We start from the raw sequence: 22,295 nt of genomic DNA, 5'->3' as shown, positions 1-22,295 counted from the left end.
CCAGAAGGATCCCTCCCACCCACCAGGGCAACAGGGACACCCCTGGCTGAGCAATCGCTGACCACCAATGGGGATTAAGGAAACTCATTCTGTGCCCACGCTTGTCTGGCTATGGGGAGTTTTCAGCTCGCCGCCGGGGAATTCAAGTTCTGTCCAGTATCGCAGAAGAGATGTGCCCAGATCTGATGCAGCAGAGCCACCGAGAAGCTTTGTATCGTACTAATGCCTGACTGACATCTCCCTCAGTGCCTTAATGACTACTGCCAGTGGCACACAGGAGCGAAGACCTGGGCTGTGACAGACTCTCCCCTCAGTGCTCTGTAATCCCCAGGCTCAAACCCAAAGACTATGGGGAATGCTGGCCTTGCCTCCTTACCTCCACTTTCGATGAGAATGTCAAACAGGTCATCCATCTGCTGGCTGGAACAGCCGTTCTCCTGGGAAGAGAGAGCGCAGGATTAGCTTCCTATTTACCAGGGGAGCTTCCACCTCCGGCAACACCTTTGGTTGCTGGCTCTCCTCCCTCACCCCAGGGATGTGGCTGTTATCCAGCAAGAATGAGCACATGGAGGCAGCACACCGAAATCCTCCATATACCCAGGCTGTTACTGGACGGGAAGGTATATAGTCAGCAACTGCTGTGCTAACATTCACCAGGCAGTGAAGTGGCTTGGGATCTCTACCTGTGGTTTAGGGTCTTGCCCCAAACCCTCAAGAAGGAATTCAGCTAGGAAGGTGCAGTTGTGTCTCCGTTCTCTATCACTGGCCCAGATCAGGAATATTACCAGATTTACAATGGCAACTTTTCACCTGCTCTCCAAGGAAACTGCTCTCACCTGGGCTTTTGGCTGTTGCTTCACAGCCTCTTCATAGCCTGGTGGCTCTTTCATTGGGACCGAGGGAACAGGGATCGGAGGTGGAGGAGTTCCAAAAAGCGATGTGTGCTGTTGCTGCTCCAGGTCCATCTGGGATGGGGAAGGGGCAACAGGAGAGCTGGGCTGCGATGAGGGCTGTTCAGAACAAAGGCAGAAGGATCAGGGGAAGGTCCACATCAACCCCTGTGTCACAGCTGCTTTGAGACCATCACCCCCTCTCTTGGTGAGCACTGCACAGAGGTCTGCACTGCTCTGCTCCCAGCAGCCTGGCTTTTTCCATGTACTCTGTGCACTATGCCCTGGCTGCAGGGGAGGAAGACAGATCTCCCCTCCAACTGACAGCTGGAAATCTTTTGCTGATTTTTCTAACGCTAAAGCAACCACGCCACAAACTGCCACCAGGCTGCTCATGGATGGGGAGAGCCTCATCTGTCCGAGTGGGGGATTCCTCTAGCACTTTGGAGAGAGAGGGCACTTCCCTTGTTGTGGTCAGCCTACTCTGCACGATATATCCAGACCTGTCTTTTACCCACCTCCCTCTGCAGCACCTGCTTTGGGGACACAATCAAGCTTCACCAGCAGCAAGTTTCACAGCCTGATGGTGGGCGGAGAGCACCAGAGCACTCAGCAGCACCAGAGATCTCCAAAGGAAACTCCAAGTGTTGCAGGAAGTGGTGCTTGTGACTCAGCTTTACCAGATGAATCAGCACACAACTGCCCATAAGAAAAGTTAAAACAGGCCTTTGCCTCTACAGCAGTTCTGCGTGACCCACACTGAAGCTTGCTCCCCCGGAGTAGTGATCCCCGGGCAGCAGCTGAATGCCAGTTCCAACACTTGTACGTGTTGATGCTCTTCCCCATCCTGTTTTCCCGGAAAGCTGTTCGTTTGTTCTGTGAGCTGCAGGTAGAGGAGAGACCCCAGGCCCCAGCTGGCAGAGCTGCTCTGGGGTCTGCTCTCTTCCTGAGAGGGGCTGGAAACTGGCATTGTGGCACAGGCCACTGGGATGTGCTGCGAGGGTACCTTTTTTAACACACTGGGTGGGTCAGCTTTGGCAGGAGCCCCAATTTTCAGGGACCGTTTGTGGAAAACTCTGGGGAAAAAGGGCTGCAGGTTTGGAGGTGCTGAGAAAGACAACATGGTGTGGGGTAGCTGCCCCATGACCACCTGGAGACCTGGCTTCTGACCCTACAGGGAGGCAAAAGGATTATGAGAGTCACTACAGATGCCTCCACAGCACACAAGCTAAGAGAGTCTGAGGGAAAAGGTGCCTTCGTTTACCTTCTGCATTTCCTCAAAGGTCTCAAAGCAAACCAACACACTGACCCTTTGCGAAGTGGATATCCTACCCTGACTACACTAGAAATGATGCCTGCCTTCATATCCTTTCCAGGATCTGACTCAGAAGTGATCTTCCAAACTCTAAAAACTCTTGATAATCTTTCTGTATCTTAATTACATGTAAGAGAGCGCACTAAGTGGGCTAGAAAGGGAAGAGAGGCACAGCAGAGCCTCTTTACAGCCATCACCTGGAGAACGGGTAAAGCCAGAGTTGCTCCCTTTCCTGAATCAGCATTGCACTTCACAAAGAGGTGATTAACAGGTATGCTCAAGGCACGGGAATGAAAATCACAGCACATTCATCAGTACCAGAGCGCAAAAGGTCACATCCTTTTGCCCTTCTCAGAGCTCATACACCACCTTCAGCAGCAGACGTACTGCCCACCCCACCCTCCCTCCGTGCAGCAGCCACCTTTTCAGTTCACCAGCACTCCTTCAAGAATCAGGGACACCAGTGTGAACCAAGGCTGCCCACTCTGGCCTCTGATTGTTTTTAATTGATGGGCAATGCTTGTTTAAAGCACCAGCTGGTATTCTGCCTAGATGTGGGACCAAAGGGCAGAAGCTAGTAAATTGTCAGAGTTTAGCCCAGAGCTCATGCTGTAAAGCCTCCACATCACTTCCCAGCATGCCCATAGGGGGAGACCTCATGGACACTTAGTGCCCCTGAAACCTCGCGTCTGATGGGCTCTCCATTGCAGCAGGAGGCAGGGAAATGCAGAGGCTCTGCCAGGCACCCCTTCTGCTGCCACATGCAAGCTGAAAACCAAACATGCCATGCAGCTGCAAGTTGTGGCACACTCTGAGATCTCACTTGCTGTGATGACGGTCTCTGACCAGGATTGTGTGTGTGTGCCCCCTTCCCACCACTGCTACACATCCTGGCAGCAGGCAAAGAAAAGCACGGAAGAAAAGCAAGCAGGCAGCGAGCTACCTTTCTGACAGATTGATTTAGTCCTCTGGGCTGCTGCTGCTGCTTCTGCTGCGGCGTGGGCTGCTGCTTCTGCTGCTGCGCGGGCTGCTGAGGGGTGCTTGCAGGTAGCTGACACAGTGGTTGGCTGGAAGTTTTAGCGGGCAATGATTGTACTCTCTGGAAAGCAAGGGTATCTGTGAGAAGTTATTCCCCAGAAAAAACATGCAGCAAGGCTTGTTTCTTAAAGAATTTATGAAGTTTGTTTTTCTCCACTCTCTATTCTTCAGGAAATTCAGTCAATCATTCTGTTTCAACAAGCAGAGAAATCAGATTGAGGTGAGATTTAGAGTCCTAAAAGAGGAGGTAGTACCACTCTTAAATCCCTGGGCTATCCATGACACCCCTCAAGGACCAGCAGACCTGACACAGGACCTGTGCCCTTCTGGGGCAGTGGCTGGAGTTCAGTGAGATACCCTGGGGTATCAAGGGTAACACTGAATGCCGATATTTAGGCAGCTGACTGGCATCTCAACAGCTACACAGCAAATGTAGCCTGCTTAGTGCCTGTCCCTGATGGTAGACACTGCCACTTGCTCTGCAGAAGGTGCAAGAAATGTAGCAGCAGAGAATGAAAATCTCCTCTGATGCCAGGAAGACACTGGGGTTTGACTTATGCCATAAAACCTGGGCATATTTATCCCTTCCTGGAGGAAACACTTGGAACGCTTCTGTTAAGTGCTGAGCTCATGCCCACAGGGGAAAAGTAGATCATCTCTGATGAAAGATTCTGTTAACACTGAAATACTGACATGCATTAAAACAAAGAGCAGTCAAAAAGCAAAAAGTCTGCTCCCAGGGTCTGATTTCAGCTCTCGATAGATAAGGTGACCTATCTATCACTCCAACTATGATCTCTCCAGTAAAAGACAAGAGATGAAATACACACTGCTTTTTGCATTACCACAGGCATAGTTGTTCTTACAAAAACTAGTGAAATGTGGCAGCAAACCCTTGTCCTCCAAGCCCGAGATCCTGCCTGACAAAAGGCAGAACCATGTGTTTGGAAGAATGCTGAACAGCCTGTGATGCACATAGTCAATCGTGCATTGCTGTACACAGTCCATCATTGTCAAATTCCAGTCCTTTTGCTGAAGCTCTGCTTACACTGCTCTGTTTTACAAAGCCATGATTTTACCAGCCATCGTAGCAAGCAACTCGGCCATTTTAGTATTTACCGCACTGAACTGCCACCACGTTAAGTCATCCTATGGTAGCCTGAACCATGGGAGTGGGAAGAGGGAGAGAGGAACCCAACTGCCTGCAGCAGGGATGTGATCTAACCCTTGCCTACCTGTAAGGCCGGGCAGCTACTCCCTGCCTTCCCGTGGGGCGAGAGGCCCTGCCTCTCAGCGCTCTGCTTGGTCACGGTGAGGACGATGTGGGTCCCTGTGGAGTCGGTGATGAGGGTGGGGGGAGGAGTGCCCTTGATGAGGTCACTCAGGGCGCTCCCTTGCTGGCCAAGGAAAAGCCGCGGGCTGTGGGACTGGCACGGCGGCTCTGCTTCCGCGGCTGGCAGCTCCTGCTTCACCATCACGGCTTTCTTTGGCACTGGGCTTGGATTCGAAGTGTCCATTTGGCTAGCGGTTGGTGCAGGACTGAATTGGTCTGTTTGGCCACTGGATTGCTTTGCAGAATGGCAACTCAGGAAACCATTTTCACTCTTGACCTGGGTGCCAAATGCTACTGGGTTGGAGGCAAGGGCTGTTCCTTCTCCTGCAGCCGCTGGCACCGGTAGTGACTGCTGAGAGCGCTTCTCCTGCTCTAGCTGTAGTCTAAGCATCTCAACCAGCTGCTGCTTCTGCTTCAGCATGCGGGTGAGCTCCTCGATCTGTTTGTCCTTCTCCTGCAGCATCTGGTCTTTGTCCCTAACTTCTGCATCTCTGCTGTTACCCGTGCTACAGCGCTCTGACCTGGGTGCCGCATTTACGCTGCAGGAAGCAGCCTTGGAGCTTTCTTCCTTTACCAGGAACTGCACTGGAGATGCCTGCAAGGTGAGCTGGGTCAGGGGTGAAGTCACCATCTCTCCAAAGGTGTCTCCGGTGGCCGAGTTCTCGTCCCCTGTGCTCATTTGCGAGCGCTCAGAAGGAGTTGGAGAAACAGGAGGAGTTGAGCCTGTGCTGCCAAACTTCATCATGCCACCACTGGTGACTGTGGCCACAACTACTTCTGCTGGTGTAATGCCAGTGGTGACCAGGGCTGGCCCTGTGCTCAGCCTGGCAGCTGGGAAGGCTACCACCACTTCGGCAGCTTTTGGGAGGATGGCTGCTGTGCTGGGCTTGGGAGTGGGGGTTGTTTGGCCGGCTGCACTGTTCTGCTCTTGGTAAGCTCTGAGACGCTCAATCAGGTCTGTCTTTGTGCCTGAGACAGGCAAGGCCCTCAACTTCAGCTCTTGCTTCAGCTCTGCTACCTGATAGAGGAGAAAAAAAGAGGGCAACATTAAGAGAATGTACACTCTAACCAGAAGAACTATTAACAGCTACCAGAGCCATGGGCCAAAGGACTAAACTGACTCTGCTGCAGGCCAACAAACCTGCACCTCAGGTACAGATTGCAGAGTAGCAATACCAGCTGCTGTCACTAACTCCTGTCCGTCCACCTCAGTCCTGCTCTGGGCAGCAACATCATTCAGTACTGCCCTCTGACAATGGCAAAAAAGGGGCAGTACAGCTTTACAGGACATTTACCTTCATCTCATCTAGGTTGGCAGGGAGAGGGCCAGGCTTGCCCACCGCAGCATTACTGTTTTGTCGCATCAGCCCACTGGAACCAGAGGATACTGAAGATCCGCTGCTGACTGTGGCAGAGAGATTGCGTACAGCAGGGGCACTGGCACCACTCTGCTGCTCTCCTGGAGGCCTGCAGGGGAAGAAAAAACACAGGCATCAAAAACCAAGGTGGAAAGGCACCGGAGGCCCTCAGTGTCAACAATCATATGCATTCAGAAACATCTGGGTCACTACTGCCACCTTAGATGTTAAAGCACACCAATGCCTTTGACTACATCCATGTACCCTTACTCTGCCAACCGACTCACTTCAGCTGCTTTTGTCTGATTCATCTGACACCAGCCCTTTTTGAGGCCCGCTGTAACCTAACAGCATTGAGTGCATTACACCAATCACCACACCTCACACACCAGTCTCTGATAACAGTCCTGGGGAAGCAAGTGCTTCCTGAGAGAGCTACCATTTAGGACCCATACTTTGGTGGGGCTGGCAGGATGGTCTGATAGTTGTAGTGCTGCTGCTGCTGCTGGTTGAGGATCTGAAGCTGGAGAAACAGCTGCTGCTGCTGCAGTATTTTGGCATAGGATGAATCCATGGGAGGAGCTCCCTTGTCCTGCTTTTGGTCCGGGGGAATATACTGATGATATTTAAGCTTCTTGACTTTCGGCTTCAAATCCTTGGCTTTTTTACTGCGCTGAGACTTCTCACTAGCAGACTTGGGCTGGCTTTGCTATTTAGAAGAAAAGGAGGAAGCAAATAAGAATGGAAACACTGAAATAACATAACACCCCACGTAAACCAGAACACACACTGGGACTTTCATTTCAAAATTCTCCAGATTTGACCTCAGGGTCTTTCCATGCTTCTCTAACTCAGCCAACAGTATAGTCACAGAACCCACAGCAGCTTACACTGCACCATAATGCAGGTCACGTTTCCCAGCACACAGATCACTTGCTCATCCAGCACAGACTCACTGACTCTAATTATGGATAACACTGATTGTTTCAAAACATTTTGCATTCAGCACGCATTTTACAGAAGGTGAATACATCACGGAACAGAACAACCTATTAAATATGCTACAACTAGTGTCAGAGGAAGACACTAGTGAGAAACAAGCTTTCCTTCCTTTGCATCCGTTAACACAATATTTCCAACTCCAAACCTTCTTCAGAGTAACCATCTTATCTTCTTTCAGACTACAACAATGAATAAATCATCCAGAATAGTACCTTAATGAGTGTTGGTGGGGGCTTGGCAGCAGTAATAGCTGCTCCATTGGTAAGACTAGGGGGCAGAAGAGGTGGAGGTGGCAGAGGTGGGGGTGGCTGTTCAGGTAGGAAAAGTGTTTCACTGGAGTCTGCGCTAATCTGCAATTGGGATGTACCCTGCAGGGACAAAAAAAGGCATAGTGAATACATATACAAGGATGGAAACAGTTTAAGAGAGTGCAGGAAGTGTCCACTTACAAGGAAGCAGTACAGGTTTCAAGTCATTAATTAGACTCCTTTTAACCCACTGCTTCAGTTGTCCCTGAGAAGCAGCACAACTTCTTAGGGCAGAAAAGGAATCAAAATCCCACACTTGTATCTCCCAGCTTTGCCCGCCAGAATCAGTCACACACAGGCTATACCACCAAGTAATGAGTGCCTCCCTTCCCCACATGGCACCACTGTGGGGACTCCTGAATAACCAGAGGACTCAACACCACACAGAGCTAAGACCCCTTGTGAAATCTCACAGACTATACCTTTTAAGGATCCTTTGATCTCACTTTTTAGGATCCTCTGCCACAAATCAGCAGTAGCTGTGAAGCTCCAGGGCACTGCAGGAGGCCACCGCATTCTCACCTGAGCTAGTGATGTGCCAGTGGTGCTAGGGAGAGGCTCACAAATCCGGGAGTCCATCGGTGATGGGACAGACCCCTGAGACTCATGGCTGGCTGGCTGTTCTGGGGAGAGGGCGTCACTGCTATCCTCATCAAAGGAGGAATTGTCTGCAACCTTTGGGTAGTTCACCTGTCCAACTAAAAAAACAAACATCAACTGTGGTCTTTAAAGTGGGATAAGACATTCTTTCACTTGACACTAGATGTTTCACAAAGATAATGAAGGCATGGAGAGAGTTGTGTCTGAGCTGTGCTTAAAGCATCAACTAAAAATGGGAGCACAGAGCCCAAACTGGATCTGTTTTAACTGTTTACATTCATCTCTGCTATCAGTAGAATGAAATGATGGAGACTGGGGTGAACCATTTCACTTGCTGCTTAGCCAGACAAGATCAGGAAGTATAACAAACTCTGCCCAAACCTAGATCTGTGGCATGGCTTCTTTCATTATCATCTGGCACCAAAGAAGAAGCAAGTTAGACAGTGTAAGGTTGAGTCAGAGTTTTTTGGTGTTTGTCCTGTGTGATAGAAGGTAGAATCCCTCTTTGGGACAGAATCCTAAATTGTCCTCTAGTCTTACAAGCAACAAGGGCTATGGATTAAGTGGTGGCCCTGACTGCTATTAGCATTTCTATCTACATGTCCAGTAGATAAATTCACATGAGTGTACATTTGTAACATACTAATGTTTTTTAGATTACGTTATCTCAAATTAATTCTGGTAAGCACGAGAATACTATCATTTGCACCTAATGTAAAAGCAACAGAAATCCAGAGAGATGTACTTTGTGCAGTTAGAAGGAAGCCACGTCTCTAATGCTCCAGTTCACAAGTTCATTCTTTCTCTTCCTCAACCACTTCTTGTGCAATAGTGAAGGCGGGCTCTCCCACAACACCGTCCTTTTCCTTTTTCATGAAATGTATTCTGCCTTGCTCACAGTTGTGTCCCATTTGTCTTTAAAGTAGTTGTGTGTTTTTGACGGGATGAATAACCACAGACACACAGGCTGCTCAGTCTGAGGAGACAGTAAAGAGCACGGCTGAGGCAGTGAGAAGGCTATTCCTCAGCATTCCTTTCAGCCCTTGGAATGGCACTGGCATGATTTACATCTGTTCTGGTTTATTTTTAAAGGGGTTGGATCCTCTGAAGTTTTTAAGTTCACAGACAGCTTTTGTTTCATCACACCTGTTTATATTCTGTCTCCTCTCCCTGACCTGAGTAAGTTGATGGGTTCTCCCTGACCAAGGCTGCTGACATGTTATACTGAGAGAGGGATTTTTAAGGCGAGAATCTAAGGAATGCAATCTTCAACAGTCTTTCAAGTCTTTAGGGTATGCAATTGCTTTCAGATTATTCTGGGATGTCCATGCTCCCTATAATTTAATGTCTCTGTAGCACTATCTGGGCCACAGGGAGTTCTGCTTTTCAGAATCATTGGGGCTGAAAGCTTGTGATTCTGAGACAGGAAAACAAGACCAACCATGGGACTGCATTCCCTTAGACAAGCAGGTGAAGAGGCAGGAAATCACAGCCACCTATGGGAAATGCCCTCAACACAGAGCCTCCTCCGGCCTTACCTATAATGGCTTCCTTCAGGCTTGATTCCACAGGCAAGATGTTCTTCTCCACCAGCTCCATGGGACCCGGCCTCTGTGCTATCTTCTCATTGAGGTCATCTGCCAGTCTGGCTCTCTTTAGCTTCAGCTGCTTAGCCTGCAAGGAGGGTTCAGCTGAGGTCTCTGTTCAGGGGAAAGTAAACAAAATGGCATCAATCCAGCAATGGTCAACCTATCTACTCCAGCAGTATTTTACTTCTATTCAGAAATGTAACTGTAGATAACAGTAGGTAACTGTACAGAAAAATAGTTGCAGATAACAATAGATAACTATGCACTATAAAGATATTATAGATATTATATATATTTAAGTTATCTTTATAACTACAGCAGCCCTTGTGACTCTAGAATAGGACAAATTCACTGTTCGCAAACTGATGTCACCCAATTCTCATTCATCTTTTCACTTTCAGTTCAGTTTTGGGCCCTTCACTGCAAGAAGGACATTGAGGTGCTGGAGAGTGTCCAGAGAAGGACAGCGAAGCTGGTGAGGGGTCTGGAGAACAAGTCTTATGAGGAGCAGCTGAGGGAACTGGGATTGTTTAGTCTGGAGAAGAGGAGGCTGAGGGGAGACCTTACTGCTTTCTACAGCTACCTGAAAGGAGGCTGTGGTGAGGTGGGTGTTGGTCTCTTCTCCCAAGTAACTAGTGATAGGACAAGAGGAAATGGCCTCAAGTTGCACCAAGGGAAGTTTAGATTGGATACTAGGAAAAATTTCATTACAGAGACAGTGGTCAAGCATTGGAACAGGCTTCCCAGGGAAGCGGTAGGGTAATCATCACTGGAGGTGTTCAAAGAACATGTAGACGTGGCTCTTTGGGACATGGTTTAGTGGGCATGGTGGTGTCAGGTTGATGGTTGGACTTGATCTTAAAGGTCTTTTCCAATCTTAATGATTCTATGATTCTATGTGGTGCTCAGCAGCAGAATAGTACTCCCTCTCTGAAACTGAGGTGCTTACTAATTAGACCAAATCTGCTTCACTCCCTCTTGGATATTTTACAGTGTCTTCCCTTAGCAGAAGAGCAATCCACGGTCATTGTATTTCATTGCTGCTCAGCTACAAAAAACTGCACATTTGAGTTCACATAATAGATTCTTCCAAGAATCTCCATGCAAGCAGAGTTGAATCCTTCCCAAGAAATCATGCAGCAGGCATGATCTTCGGCCCGCTCCCAAACGAAAGAAAGACTTGGGGATCAAAGGTAAAATAAAAAGCTGTAAATAAGTAATTATGATAAAGTTTATTATTGATGTTTTCCTGTTTAGCACGTGCCATACCTTCCAGAATGTGCATCCTAACCAGCTCTGATCTCTCTGGCCGGGACCGGATTTTCCGTTTCAGATAGTCCTCTGTCTGCAGCAAAAACAGACAAGCAAGAACCAATTTCAGTTGATCAGACACAGGAGTGAGGTAATCTTGGACAGCTCAAACAAGAGAAACAATCATCTTTAGTTGTTACCGAGATCTAAATAAACACAGAACAGAGAAGGAGCATATCTTCTGTCCTAGAGTACCCAGAGAATGAGCTTATTTTAAAAATGACCTTCTACTGTAATCGCCTCAGTCTAACTGCTGGCCCGCAGAACAGAAACTGGAAAGGACTTCCTCAAGAGTTGGAGCCTTCTTTTCCCCTCTTATGCAACATCACTAACTTGTGTCAGGGTGAAATTCAAGACATTTCTTTTTATATTAAAGATAAATGTACTGGTTCCATTGTTCACAGCAAATACTTTCATATACTGCTGGCATTCAGGTCTGACTTGTGGTTTGGGCATACTCTTTTATTTGTTTAAAGATATGTTATTTGTTAAGCTAAAGACCCCACGCAGTCCCTTGGCAGGCAGAATCTAAATGCTATGACAAGACTAATTTAATTTCCAGAGCTGCTTTTAGCTCTGTCTTTGGAGAATGCACTACAGAGCAATGTACAGAGACGACCCTGCCTGGGCTCAGCACGTTGCCCTTTACACAGCCCAGGAATGGGAATTTCGGAGCAGTGGGTAACAGACTGGTAAGTACTGGCCATCAGGATGGGCCTTCAGAGAAAATAAAGTCAATCAGAAAACGGCACCATACTTGCTCAATTGCCCACACCAAAATATTAACTTAATAAGGTTTTAGGAAAAAAAGAGGAGGAAGAAACAAAAGCCTTTGAGACACTGGTCTTAATGCAAAGTCCACTGTTCCAATCCTTCCACAGTTTGAAGTGCTAACACTCCCTTACAGGTTTTAATAACGGCTGTTATTTTTTCACTTATGTTGCTTTCACTTTTGAAACAAAACTTAGCCCAGCAGTCATAACAGGTTTTATTCCCCTGTAGGCTAATCAGGGAAAAAACCTATCCCCAGAGGCCTTTTGAGGAACAGAAATCATCAAGAAACTCCCCAGTTAGCAAAGGTGCTACATGAAGTGTGACGCCTGGCTTCCTCTTTCTATAGAGCCAGAAGTCTGTGTGATTTCAGTGTTACAAAATTGGGGGGGGGATCCTCTCTATTAAATTTTCAATTTCTAATGTCCTACATAAACAAGTGCACGTGCAGGTAACAGAGAAACCATACACTTTCCTCAAAGGTGGAACTGAGCTCCACATGATAGCAGCAATTAAGGGCAAAACAGACACCACAAAAATAAAAATGTAAAGTATATGGACAGTGGAGAAGAATATCAGTGACTTCCAGAAAGAAGACTCCAGGGGAAATCCAGGTACCATATTCAGTGGTTTTTAGGCACAACTGAGGGTTAACCACAAGATAAAGAACACCCCATCCAATATATCTGTGACTACACTGCACTCTATTATATCCAGAATATGAACAATTCCCTTCTGCATCTCATTAACAGCTACAAGATGCCCCAAACATAAGACATACTACTCCTGACTTCCCCAAAACATTAAAGACAATATTGCATCTTACCCTGGCCCGCTCCAAACTCCTTCTTTGTTCATGAAATGCAGCTGGACTTTTCAGAGCTGTAGAGAGGAAAACATTTAGAGAATGAATTAGAATGATGGGAGTTCTCTCACTGCACATCCCTTCAGGCCAACTGAGTTAACAAATACACCGCAGCAACTGCCTCCTGCATCTTTCAACGCACTGGACCAGATCTCCAGCTGGTATAAAGCAATGTGAATTGACATACTCCATTTGACAGCACTGGAGCTACAGGAACTGACCTGGACTTTTTGTGGGCCGGTGAAGAGACTAATACGGGTACACTTCTAGTTGAACTAACCACTGTTCACAAAGTTGGGTTCAAGAATATGAGTCAAAACCAACCCCTCATTAAATGCCTTTTACAACCTTCAACATAGAGTAAGATATCCAGGACCCTTAAGTAAGGGAACGGCACTGAAACATTGAAGAGATACATCAAATGGCTGGAAGGATGGGGGAGGATCCTAATGAACTGTAAACCCTTTTCACTACCTTTTAATGTCAAAGGAAGCTACAAGTCTTTTCTTAATCTGCACCTGTGTTTTGTGTACATGCAAGGGCTGGTTGCAAATTCTGCAGGTCCACAGGACATATATGTTGCTCCATGTAAGAGAAACTATTGTGAGAACAGGAACACTTGAGCAGGAAAGAACATCTGGCTGTTGACAGAAAACCAAGACTTGAGGAATTAACAGCAGCCCTCCATATAACAGACCTCCTCGCCCCCTTGGACCCAGTATAAAACCAGAGCCAAAATGGATTATGTTTTAAGAAACTGATCTTCTGCTGTCCAGGACCGTACTAACCCTGGAGGAATCTCTCACTCTGCCTGGCTCCTCTGGAGCACACAAAGCTCACGTCCCACAGTAAAACCAGAGAAAGAGGGTGACATTACTTCTAGCTGAGCAACGGTAACTGCCACTAGCTCCTCACGGTTTTCCCAAATCCGCAAGTAGCTTGTTTTTTAAAACAATCACATTGTGGCTTGTATTCAGAACTAGCTGAAGGGAACATAATAACTTCTTTTCATTATTTCTGAAATACTCATATTTAAAACTGTCTGGTGAAGTTTCTAAATTACCATCAAGCTAAACATCAAAGTTAAAAAACTTCAGCTTTAAAGGTAAGTTAGAAGTCTTTTGAAGACAAAAATCTAAACTTGTACAGTTAGTAATTCCAAAGTATTGCATCTAGGTCCTATGAAATATAGTCTACTTATATTATTTTTCACTTAAGACCAATGATTAAGTATTTCTCAAATGTAACTTCATAATGAAATCTCAAAAGACTATTAAAAAATAAAAGCCCTTGCATAAATGGAATGCAAGAAGCTACTTCTAATGCACACGTAGACTTCTAAACCCTTTCCTACAAGAGTAAAATGGAGTAGCCAAAGACAAATTGTTAATACAGACACACATTCTGTGAAGTATACACAGAGTCCTTCTAGGTTCACATCAATGTGGTAAACAGTAGAATTTAGCCCATATGCCAGGAATTCTGAACATACCAGGACATCATAGATGAGATTCAGACTACAGAAGCGAATGAAGAATAATTTGTAGAATAAATTAATAACTGAAAACTAACCATAGCGAATGAGTATACAGACCCCTACAATGATGGGGCAAATAGTTCATGTTCAGATTAAAGATAGTTTTGTACAATCTGGTTATGGAGAGAAATAACCAGAGAAAGTTATGCAAGCTGTGAAATGGGAGTGCACTGATTGCACTTTGGGATAAATCAAAGTAAGGGCAGAGGTAGGGTTTTGCAATAACTGCAAAAATAATACAAAAAAAACCCTTCACTGGCTAGCTGAGACATCAACTCCTGGGCAGTCTGACCATCACACTTCGATGAAGAGCAAGCAACAAATAATACTGGGAAATACTCTTTTTCAAGCCACATGAACTGCTTGTGAATATGCACATGCTTGAACTTAAGCATGTATTTCTTTCATTGTATGCATATCACAGGAATGTGAAATAAAAGTTCAGGTATACTTGGGAAAAGATACCATGCAATATATAAGCCAGTATAAAAATCTACCCTGGAGACAAGTGAAGCAGGCCTCCTCTTGAGTCTTCAAAATCTCTCTACCACCGGAATGTGCAGGCATAGCAGTAATTCTTTACTCTCCCCTTCCTGCCTACCTCTGCTGTCAGTAAGAGGCAGCACATGAACTTTAAGTGACATTTCCCTGACCATAGCAAATGGTCAGGAAAGTAACTGTCAGAGTTCAGCTGATGTCACAGTAGCCCAGGAAGACTCTTGCATACAGAAGAACAAAGCAAGAAGAAAAGAATCCCTGAGCGAAAAAAAAACCCAAAAAACCCACCACCCTTCCCCAAAACACATACACATTAAATAGTAAGTAATGTAAAACTGCTACGGGAAGAATCTTGTAAAGAACAATTTCAGTCTCTCATGACTAGTCCTCTGGAAACAAGCACTGGGTTGTAGCTCTCTGGACTGGCAACATGACAGAGGACTTCATATTTGACCTCTGAAAATGTCAAGAGGGCACAAATCCTTCACTGCTTCCCTCAGCAATCTAGGATGGGGGCTGACATGTCAGAAGAGGGTGTCTATTGTAAAATCATACTCCATTCAAAGCCAACTAAGCCTTGCACATTTTTCTGGCTTTGAAATGACTACATAGCCCAGAGCCATGGACCAACTCTGTTAACTTTACTATAGCAAAGGGGGAAAAAGAAAAAAATCCAATGAAGAATTCTGAAGCAATAAGGCTCTGAGAAAGCTCTACAGGAGACCCACAATGCAGATATGCCCCTTTTCTAGCTCCTACCACTGCCCTTTCTGGGCACTTGGCACTGACCCCTGCAAAACTATTCCTGCCCCCTGTACCATTCTGGCTTGCTCACCGGAGTGCAGATTTATCCATTCCACTCAAAATTACCCGTATTGACAAAGCTCTGCTGTTCTCAGCCGTATCAGCTATTCTGGCTCATTCTGACGGTGTATGCAACTGAGCAGCTTAGCTGGTGGAGCAGAAGCAGTGGTAACCAGGTAGGTATTGGGCAGCACTTCTGTCACTGACACAGGATCCGTGTCCACAGCCCTGAAGCAGCAGATATCACCACAGAAAATAGGGATGACGAAATTCTAATCATGTAATGCTTTCTGACTGCTCAGGCTGGATAAAATGTACTAAAGTATCCCTTGTAATAGTTTGTCAACCTGTTCTTGAAGACCTCTCATGAAAAAATGCACTATTATTGCAGAACAATTATCCCAGTGCATAGATGTCCTTACTATTTAAAAACCTTTCTGAATGTCTCACATATTTCCCTTCGTACAATTTATACTCATTATTCCCTGCCTTACCTGCAATCATTACAGAGAACAATTTATTCTCTTCCTCTTTGCATTTATCCCTATATATTTGAAAGCTTTGGGTTTCCTACAGTCTTCTGTTACATAAAATGACCAAAGCCAGTTGTTTCAACCTTCCCTTAAAGATAACAACCTTTGCTTGTTTACTCTCTTTTGGACTCCTTCCATTTGATCTGCATTTTTCTTGAATTACAGTGTCCAAAATGGGGTACATATTCCAGCCTAGGCTTTATCAGCTTTTATAAAGCTAAATGATTATCAAATAACACTTCTCAGTTTTATGTCCCAGCCAGTTTGCCTTTTTTCTATACATAAAACACGTAACATGTTCACTCGTGCTTGGCTCACAAATCATGAAAGGTCTCCAATCCTCTTCTGCAGAGCTGCTATCTAGCCAACCATCCTCCATCCTCAATTCATGCCATTAACTAGACATACCAAAACGTAGAACCTCTGCATTTTTCTTTGGTTTTGTCCCGTACTTCTCATCTTTTCCAAATGTTGTAAGTCCCAACCTTGTCCTCCTCCCTACTAAACTGCAAGCCTAATAAATACGCACACTGCTCCCTTGTTTACATCAAATTACTGAAAATACTGAATACTATCAGACACTGACCTTCTCCCTCTCCACCCAACAGCCCTGCTCAACACATCCTCCCAGTCTGACTCCAGGCCTTTATTCCAATACTGTTCTCTCACCAGTTGCATACACAGCTTTGAGTTGTCCCAGCTTGCTTACAAAAACATCAGGCGAGCCTGTGTCAAGCACCTCACTAAATCCAAGAAGTGCAAAAAGACATTTAACACCCTGACTTCCTGGGGAGGCAGTTCAACAAATATTTAGTCTGGTGGTAGGTCCCTCTTAAGTAATGACCTCTTTTTCCCCCTCCCCCATGTCCCACATGTTTCTGCCTCGCCATTGATGCTCCAATTGTACTTGTAATGCACAGGGAGCTGTACAGCTGAACTGTCACCATGAAGTAACTCCAGCACCTCCCCATGGCACTTGCCCCTACACAAAAAGAGTTACTAGGTAACACGTTTCAAATCCTTGATCTAGTTAACTGCATGGTCAGCATGGCCAGCTTTGCCAGCAAAACTTTGGGTGAGCCCCTGATGAGAACAGAGTGCTGCCAGAGAAAAAAAAGTTGCCAAACTACAACAGTAGTATTAGCTGTTAAGAATTTTTGCTTTCCATTGTATGCAGAAAAAAAAAAAAATCCTCTTTATTTCTCTTCCACGGAGATATTTGAGAATGTAGAAGTAACTTCTGCAACGTCCAATTTCAGTTAGGTATACCTTTTGCCTACCTTTCTGATTTTGTTTCTACACGATACGTGCATGGTACTCTCATCATCAATAAACTGCGGTTACACTTTCTGCCCTCCTTCCTGTACCTAGGCCTGGGACAAAGCATGTTAGCCCTCGGTTACGCTGACAAAACTGTTTGTGGGCTCAGATCACAGTTGTTTTGAAAGAGTTATTTTAACCTGGACTGGTATGCTGGGTTACAGCATGGCTCCACAAATAATGGTGTCAGCAAAACTGAGCAAAAACTGCCCTGCCAGAAAAAGTCAGAAACGAAAGGCTGGGTTAAGGCCAACGCCACAGCAGGAGCCCCCAAGCTGCTGAACCATGGCCCCCACATCTTCAGATTGCTCCATTCGTCCACTGTTTTCATAGGAGGATGAGCTTTACCCTCACCTTTAGATGACTGACAGCAGGATGTGATTTTCCTACCACAGATGGGCTGGCTAGCAAGGATCAATCTCATGAAATTCCTACCACATACGTCCTAGTTTTTTAGACTCTCTGCTACTTCTTGTGGAGCATTTTGATGCTTCATCACCAGAATTCCTGAAGCATTAGTAACTTTGTGGTCACACCCTTAGCTACCATGAGAAATCTCCCCAGAGATCAATGATGCAACTTGTTCTGTGGCTCCACCCTGCTCCAAAAATGTTCGCAGCTATACATTGCAACTACTGTCTTTCCATCTGACCCCCCAAAGCTATCCAGCAAGCACACAGGACTATCTACAATGATGCACACCTTTCCATACAAAGCACAGAGATGGAAGTTGCTAATCTTCGCTTCAAACCAATGTATTAATTCCTGTGAAACAGGGTCCAAAACTGCAGTGCATGACTTCAGTGTTCCCTCAGTCCAAGACACATTTTGAAGATGGCAATATGTGACTGAAGGGAAATACTGGCACAAAGCTTCAGACAGGTGCTGCTAGAAGCAGACTGAATCAAGGCCCAGGAATCAAACCCAAATCTCCAATATAATAGCACAGATAAAAAGCTGGGCAAAATGGTGCAAGCATTTCTGTTCAGGGTTTATCCTGCAGCGTACGAAAGTAAATTTTAGCCTTGCAAAGCTTTCAAAGGTAGTCATATGCAGATCTTCAAGTTCCTGTAATCTAATGTGAGAAATAAGTGGAATCACAACCAAATTCAGTCACCCTAAGAACAAAACATAGCAGGGGAAGGAGTCTGACCCAACCACTGAGAAAAAGAGGTCAAAATACCTGTACAACCTGCATTTGCTTATGCAGCCGACAGAAGACACCAAAGTTTGCAAGTAACCAAATAAAGGGAAGAAAGAAAGGCAAAAGGGTCTTCACAGGCCCTCATAGCTCAAGTGCCTAGCGGGGAGGAGAGGCTGCAAAACCTTCTGTACTTGGTAAGGTCACTACTGGAGGCTATCAGATGTGCAGGCTTACAGGGGAGAGACAGCACATGAGCTTTCCTTCGCCACAGCATCTAGCTCATCATACACAACAAGGTGATATTTGAACTGCAAATCAGTTGGTCAGACAACATGCAATGTTTGTAGAAAGGCTACTGAATCAAGTAGTTTGCTGTTCAGTTAGATCAGTTCCTGAAGGGAAAATTTTCCTTTGCTATGACAGAGAAGCTCATGTCATGTCCAAACCCAACCTCAGACATGCTGACTTAATTCAGAAAAGCAGAAGGCCTTCTCCTGCAGTTATTCACTTCTGCTCTAAACCAAATTCTAGTTTCTCTCTCTTGTTTACTATGCTTTCGTAAAAAGATAAGATAAAGTGCTGCAAATAGGCTCGATCACTTCCTCTGTCAGTTCAGGGTGGGGCTCCCACCCCATAGCATTTGGTGTGTAGCATTTGGTAAGAGGCATAAAACTTGAATCACAGATCAAGGCAGTTGGCACTTGCTTCCTCCCTTCATCTTCACCCCATTTCCAAAAATAATTTCTCATGGCATGGAAGAAAAAAGTATTCATAAACTGGGTCACATGTACAGAAGGATCTGTCATCTTGCTAGTGGGACAGTATCAAAGAGCAGTATGCTGTAGAAATATGAAAAAAGAGTGGGGAATAAACAGGTGATAGAAAAGAGATCTCCATCAGCACGCTTTTCTCCTTATGCAGCTCCGGGCAGTTTCACAGCTGGTACACAGACCTGATCATACGTGAGAATTCTTGCTGATTTCATAACCCTGGCATTGGTAAGAGCCCTTGGATTAAGGCTAAGATCTGAGTATCAAGTTAAGGATAAGAAAAGAAGCCACAGCTGGTAAATTGTTATTATTCAACCCCCCAAAAATATAAAATTAGGAAATTCAAAATTAAGATTGACCTAAAAAAAAACAATCCAAATATTTTCATGAAGGTGGGAAACACATCTGTGGCACCCAGACAAATGAGACAAATGCAGCTTTGCCCTTCAGTGGCATCTTTAATAACGACCACATTGTGCTTGAAAGAATTATGAGTGTTTCTAGTCTCAAACTGTAGAAAGACTGGAGAAGGGTTCTTCCCCACATTGTTACTGTTGCCAGCACTGTCAAAGCATGGCATTACAGTTAGAGTGCTTATGGCTTTAGAGTCTTCCCTGTTACCAAGCTATTCCAATCAACAGAGATATGGCACCAAAGACAGCAGCCAAATAAAGGCCATGTTACCTAGATTGTTTGGGGAGTCTCAGGCTGGTGTGGAAGCCAGAGCTGAAGATGCCCTGCCGCCCTGACACCCTACTTCACAGAGCCACTCCTTCTCCTGCATCAACACTCACGAGCCTGCCTGCACAGTGTACTGACAGGCTCATGGAGCTGTTGCTTGCCCAAAAAGCCACTTTCCAGCTCCCTGAACTGGGCTTGCCCTGGTTGCACAAACATCCGTACAGGTGGGACTGTGGTACCCTGCCTCAGCTCACCATGGAACCGCACACAAGCTGAGCTGCTTCCAACACCTGAAACCAAGCACCTCTCCAGAGCCCATGTCCACAACTTATCAAAACTGTCAGGAACTTTATTACAGTGGTATCTCCTTTACAACACAGCTGAAATTTAAGATTTTCATTAGTTTTAACTCTGTGAAAAGCCTGAAAAGCCATGTTTGTCACAGCAAACATGCAAAATTATTGACAGAAAGGACTAAGATTTTTCAAGGCCCAACACTGAGTTATTTTAAACTCTAACAGATATGTGTAATTTCTCAGAAAGTTCACCCTCTTTAGGAGCACAAATGTAAATTGTCACCCATGGTAACAGTTATCAGATCTATGGGTGACTATGGCTACAGCTTTGTGTCAAAGAACAGTTACAGCAAATACAGATCGTATAACCCACTCTGTTGATCCCCATTAACTCTTGGCATTCAAAAGACATTACCTAAATCCTGAACTGAAAAATAAAAAAGATAAAAGAAAACTTGATTACAATTAGGATTATGTCACCTCCAAACTGAAAGAGGAAAAGGGAGATAAGGAACTTCTAGTGAGAACCCTTTGATCCATGCATTCCTAGACCAGACTTCATGCCTTCTTCTGGGATGGATAATCTCCCTTTGCAAACTCCTCTGACAACTTTACAGAGTGCCCAGACTAGGGGAGGTCTGTGACCATGAGAAGAAAAAGGAGAGTCCATTCTCAGCCAACAAGTAAGAATGAACCCAAGATGACTGTGGGAACATGAAGGGGAAAAATGCTGTAATACATACCAGATTTTACTCCGCTGAATTATTATGTTTCTCTTGCAACCAGAAGAGTTAAATCTTTTATCATTGCAGGGATCAAGGACTAAACGCAGCCTATCAAACCCTTGAGAATGGCCTTTTCTTTTTACAACTTCAGAAAGGACGAACAGCACATCTCCTTTACTAACAAAATTAACTTTCCTACTCCAACCACGTCTCATTAATCACAGGTGATATAAACTATCTAAACAGCTATCTAAAAATATAAAGAAACCAACTGCAGTTATTAGGCCCCTGACAATGAGGCGCTCAGCTTAAATGCACGGACTCCATCTCAACACAAAGCCTCAAGGGTTTGAAATTGTGCTTCAAGAGATCAAAGTCAAAAAACCAGTAAATAATTCCTGGGAGACAAGTTACAGGTAGATGGTCAAATTAAAATAAAAACAGTTACAGATTTCTGTGCTACATGCCACAAACAGAAATATCGCTGCAAGTGCCCTCCACAGCTTTTTTTTGTTTTATGATACCTGCTTAGTGTTCCAGCCTTACTCTCAGATCATGACATCAAGTATATCAGAAGTCTTGCTGCAGCCTCTATTTTTGAGGTCCCATTCTGTACACAGTGAAGCAGGAAATAGCAAGGTTTCAGAAGTTAAATGGAGTATTAAAAAGAAGTTATTATTTTTAGATCTTAAAGACTTGATAGGTTTGGACATTTTTTTAAACAAATCTGGGAGTAATGATATTTACAGTCCATATGTTTGTTTTTAACTCTTTATCCTAAATGAAAGTGCAGTTTCACCTTGTTTTGTGGAAAAAGGGTATGAAAGTGAAGCAGTCACCAATGGGCAGAATAGCAGACACTAGGTGGCAGGGAAGTAAAAATTTGTATTTTTGTTTTTGTTACTATAAATATATTCAAAAAACTACAGGGAACGTCACTATAAAGACCTGATATGTAAAGCAGCAAGAGAATGATGGGAACACGATAGATAAGCAGCAGAGACAGGTGAAGCAGGAAGATCTCTTTCGGGGTGTTAAAGCAATTGGTTTATCTGCAGTTCAAATATAACACACAAAAATCTCAAAATGTCAACTGCGTAGCCACACTGCAACATTTCTGAATCAGTAAAACTCCATGTAGGCATAGCAGTTAATCTTCTACCCCAGCCTTTATGTAGAAGATAAAACATTGTTGAGACATTATGAATTGCACCTGAAGCCATCAGAATGACTGCAGAATGATTCCTGCCATGAAAAATACTGCACATGTAGATAACTGTGTATGTTCCAACAGCTTACTGCCTCTCCTTTCTTTGGCATACATCAAAAGATGCTCCTATTTCACAGTGAACAGTTAAACAATTTATAAATCAGGTTTTTTGTTTTCTTTTCACAGAATCACTAAGGTTGGAAAGGACCTTCAAGATCATCAAGTCCAACCATTAAACCATTTTGTTTCTGACAACATTTACTATGTTCCACTGTAGCTACTGTTCGTGACAGGAACCAGCAGTTGACTATATCCTCAAAGGACTGTCTCCTTCAACTACTGTCCCATATACTGTTATTAACAAGTTTCAGGTTTCAAACTGTCAGCTTTATAAGAA

General features: G+C 44.9%; 1 protein-coding gene across 1 annotated transcript in view; it reads right to left on the bottom strand.

Annotated features, from left to right (window-relative positions):
- MRTFA (myocardin related transcription factor A) overlaps nt 1–22,295 on the bottom strand; it is a gene marked incomplete at its 3' end in the record, with an annotated part of 78,063 nt that overhangs the window by 555 nt on the left and 55,213 nt on the right. Inside the window, exons 4-14 of the mRNA XM_082011129.1 lie at nt 12,342–12,397; nt 10,703–10,778; nt 9,383–9,544; nt 7,767–7,942; nt 7,149–7,304; nt 6,390–6,643; nt 5,872–6,043; nt 4,479–5,594; nt 3,149–3,304; nt 837–1,010; nt 377–437 (exon numbers count right to left, since the gene is read on the bottom strand). Coding sequence (XP_081867255.1) covers nt 377–437; nt 837–1,010; nt 3,149–3,304; nt 4,479–5,594; nt 5,872–6,043; nt 6,390–6,643; nt 7,149–7,304; nt 7,767–7,942; nt 9,383–9,544; nt 10,703–10,778; nt 12,342–12,397 — 2,559 coding nt within the window. The remainder of the gene's footprint in view (nt 1–376; nt 438–836; nt 1,011–3,148; nt 3,305–4,478; nt 5,595–5,871; nt 6,044–6,389; nt 6,644–7,148; nt 7,305–7,766; nt 7,943–9,382; nt 9,545–10,702; nt 10,779–12,341; nt 12,398–22,295) is intronic.

The sequence above is a fragment of the Phaethon aethereus genome, assembly GCF_964289735.1.
Source record: "Phaethon aethereus genome assembly, chromosome: 1".
NCBI lineage: Eukaryota > Metazoa > Chordata > Aves > Phaethontiformes > Phaethontidae > Phaethon > Phaethon aethereus.
Note: the sequence above shows the minus strand (reverse complement) of the source record. Positions and strands in the feature narration are given on the sequence as shown.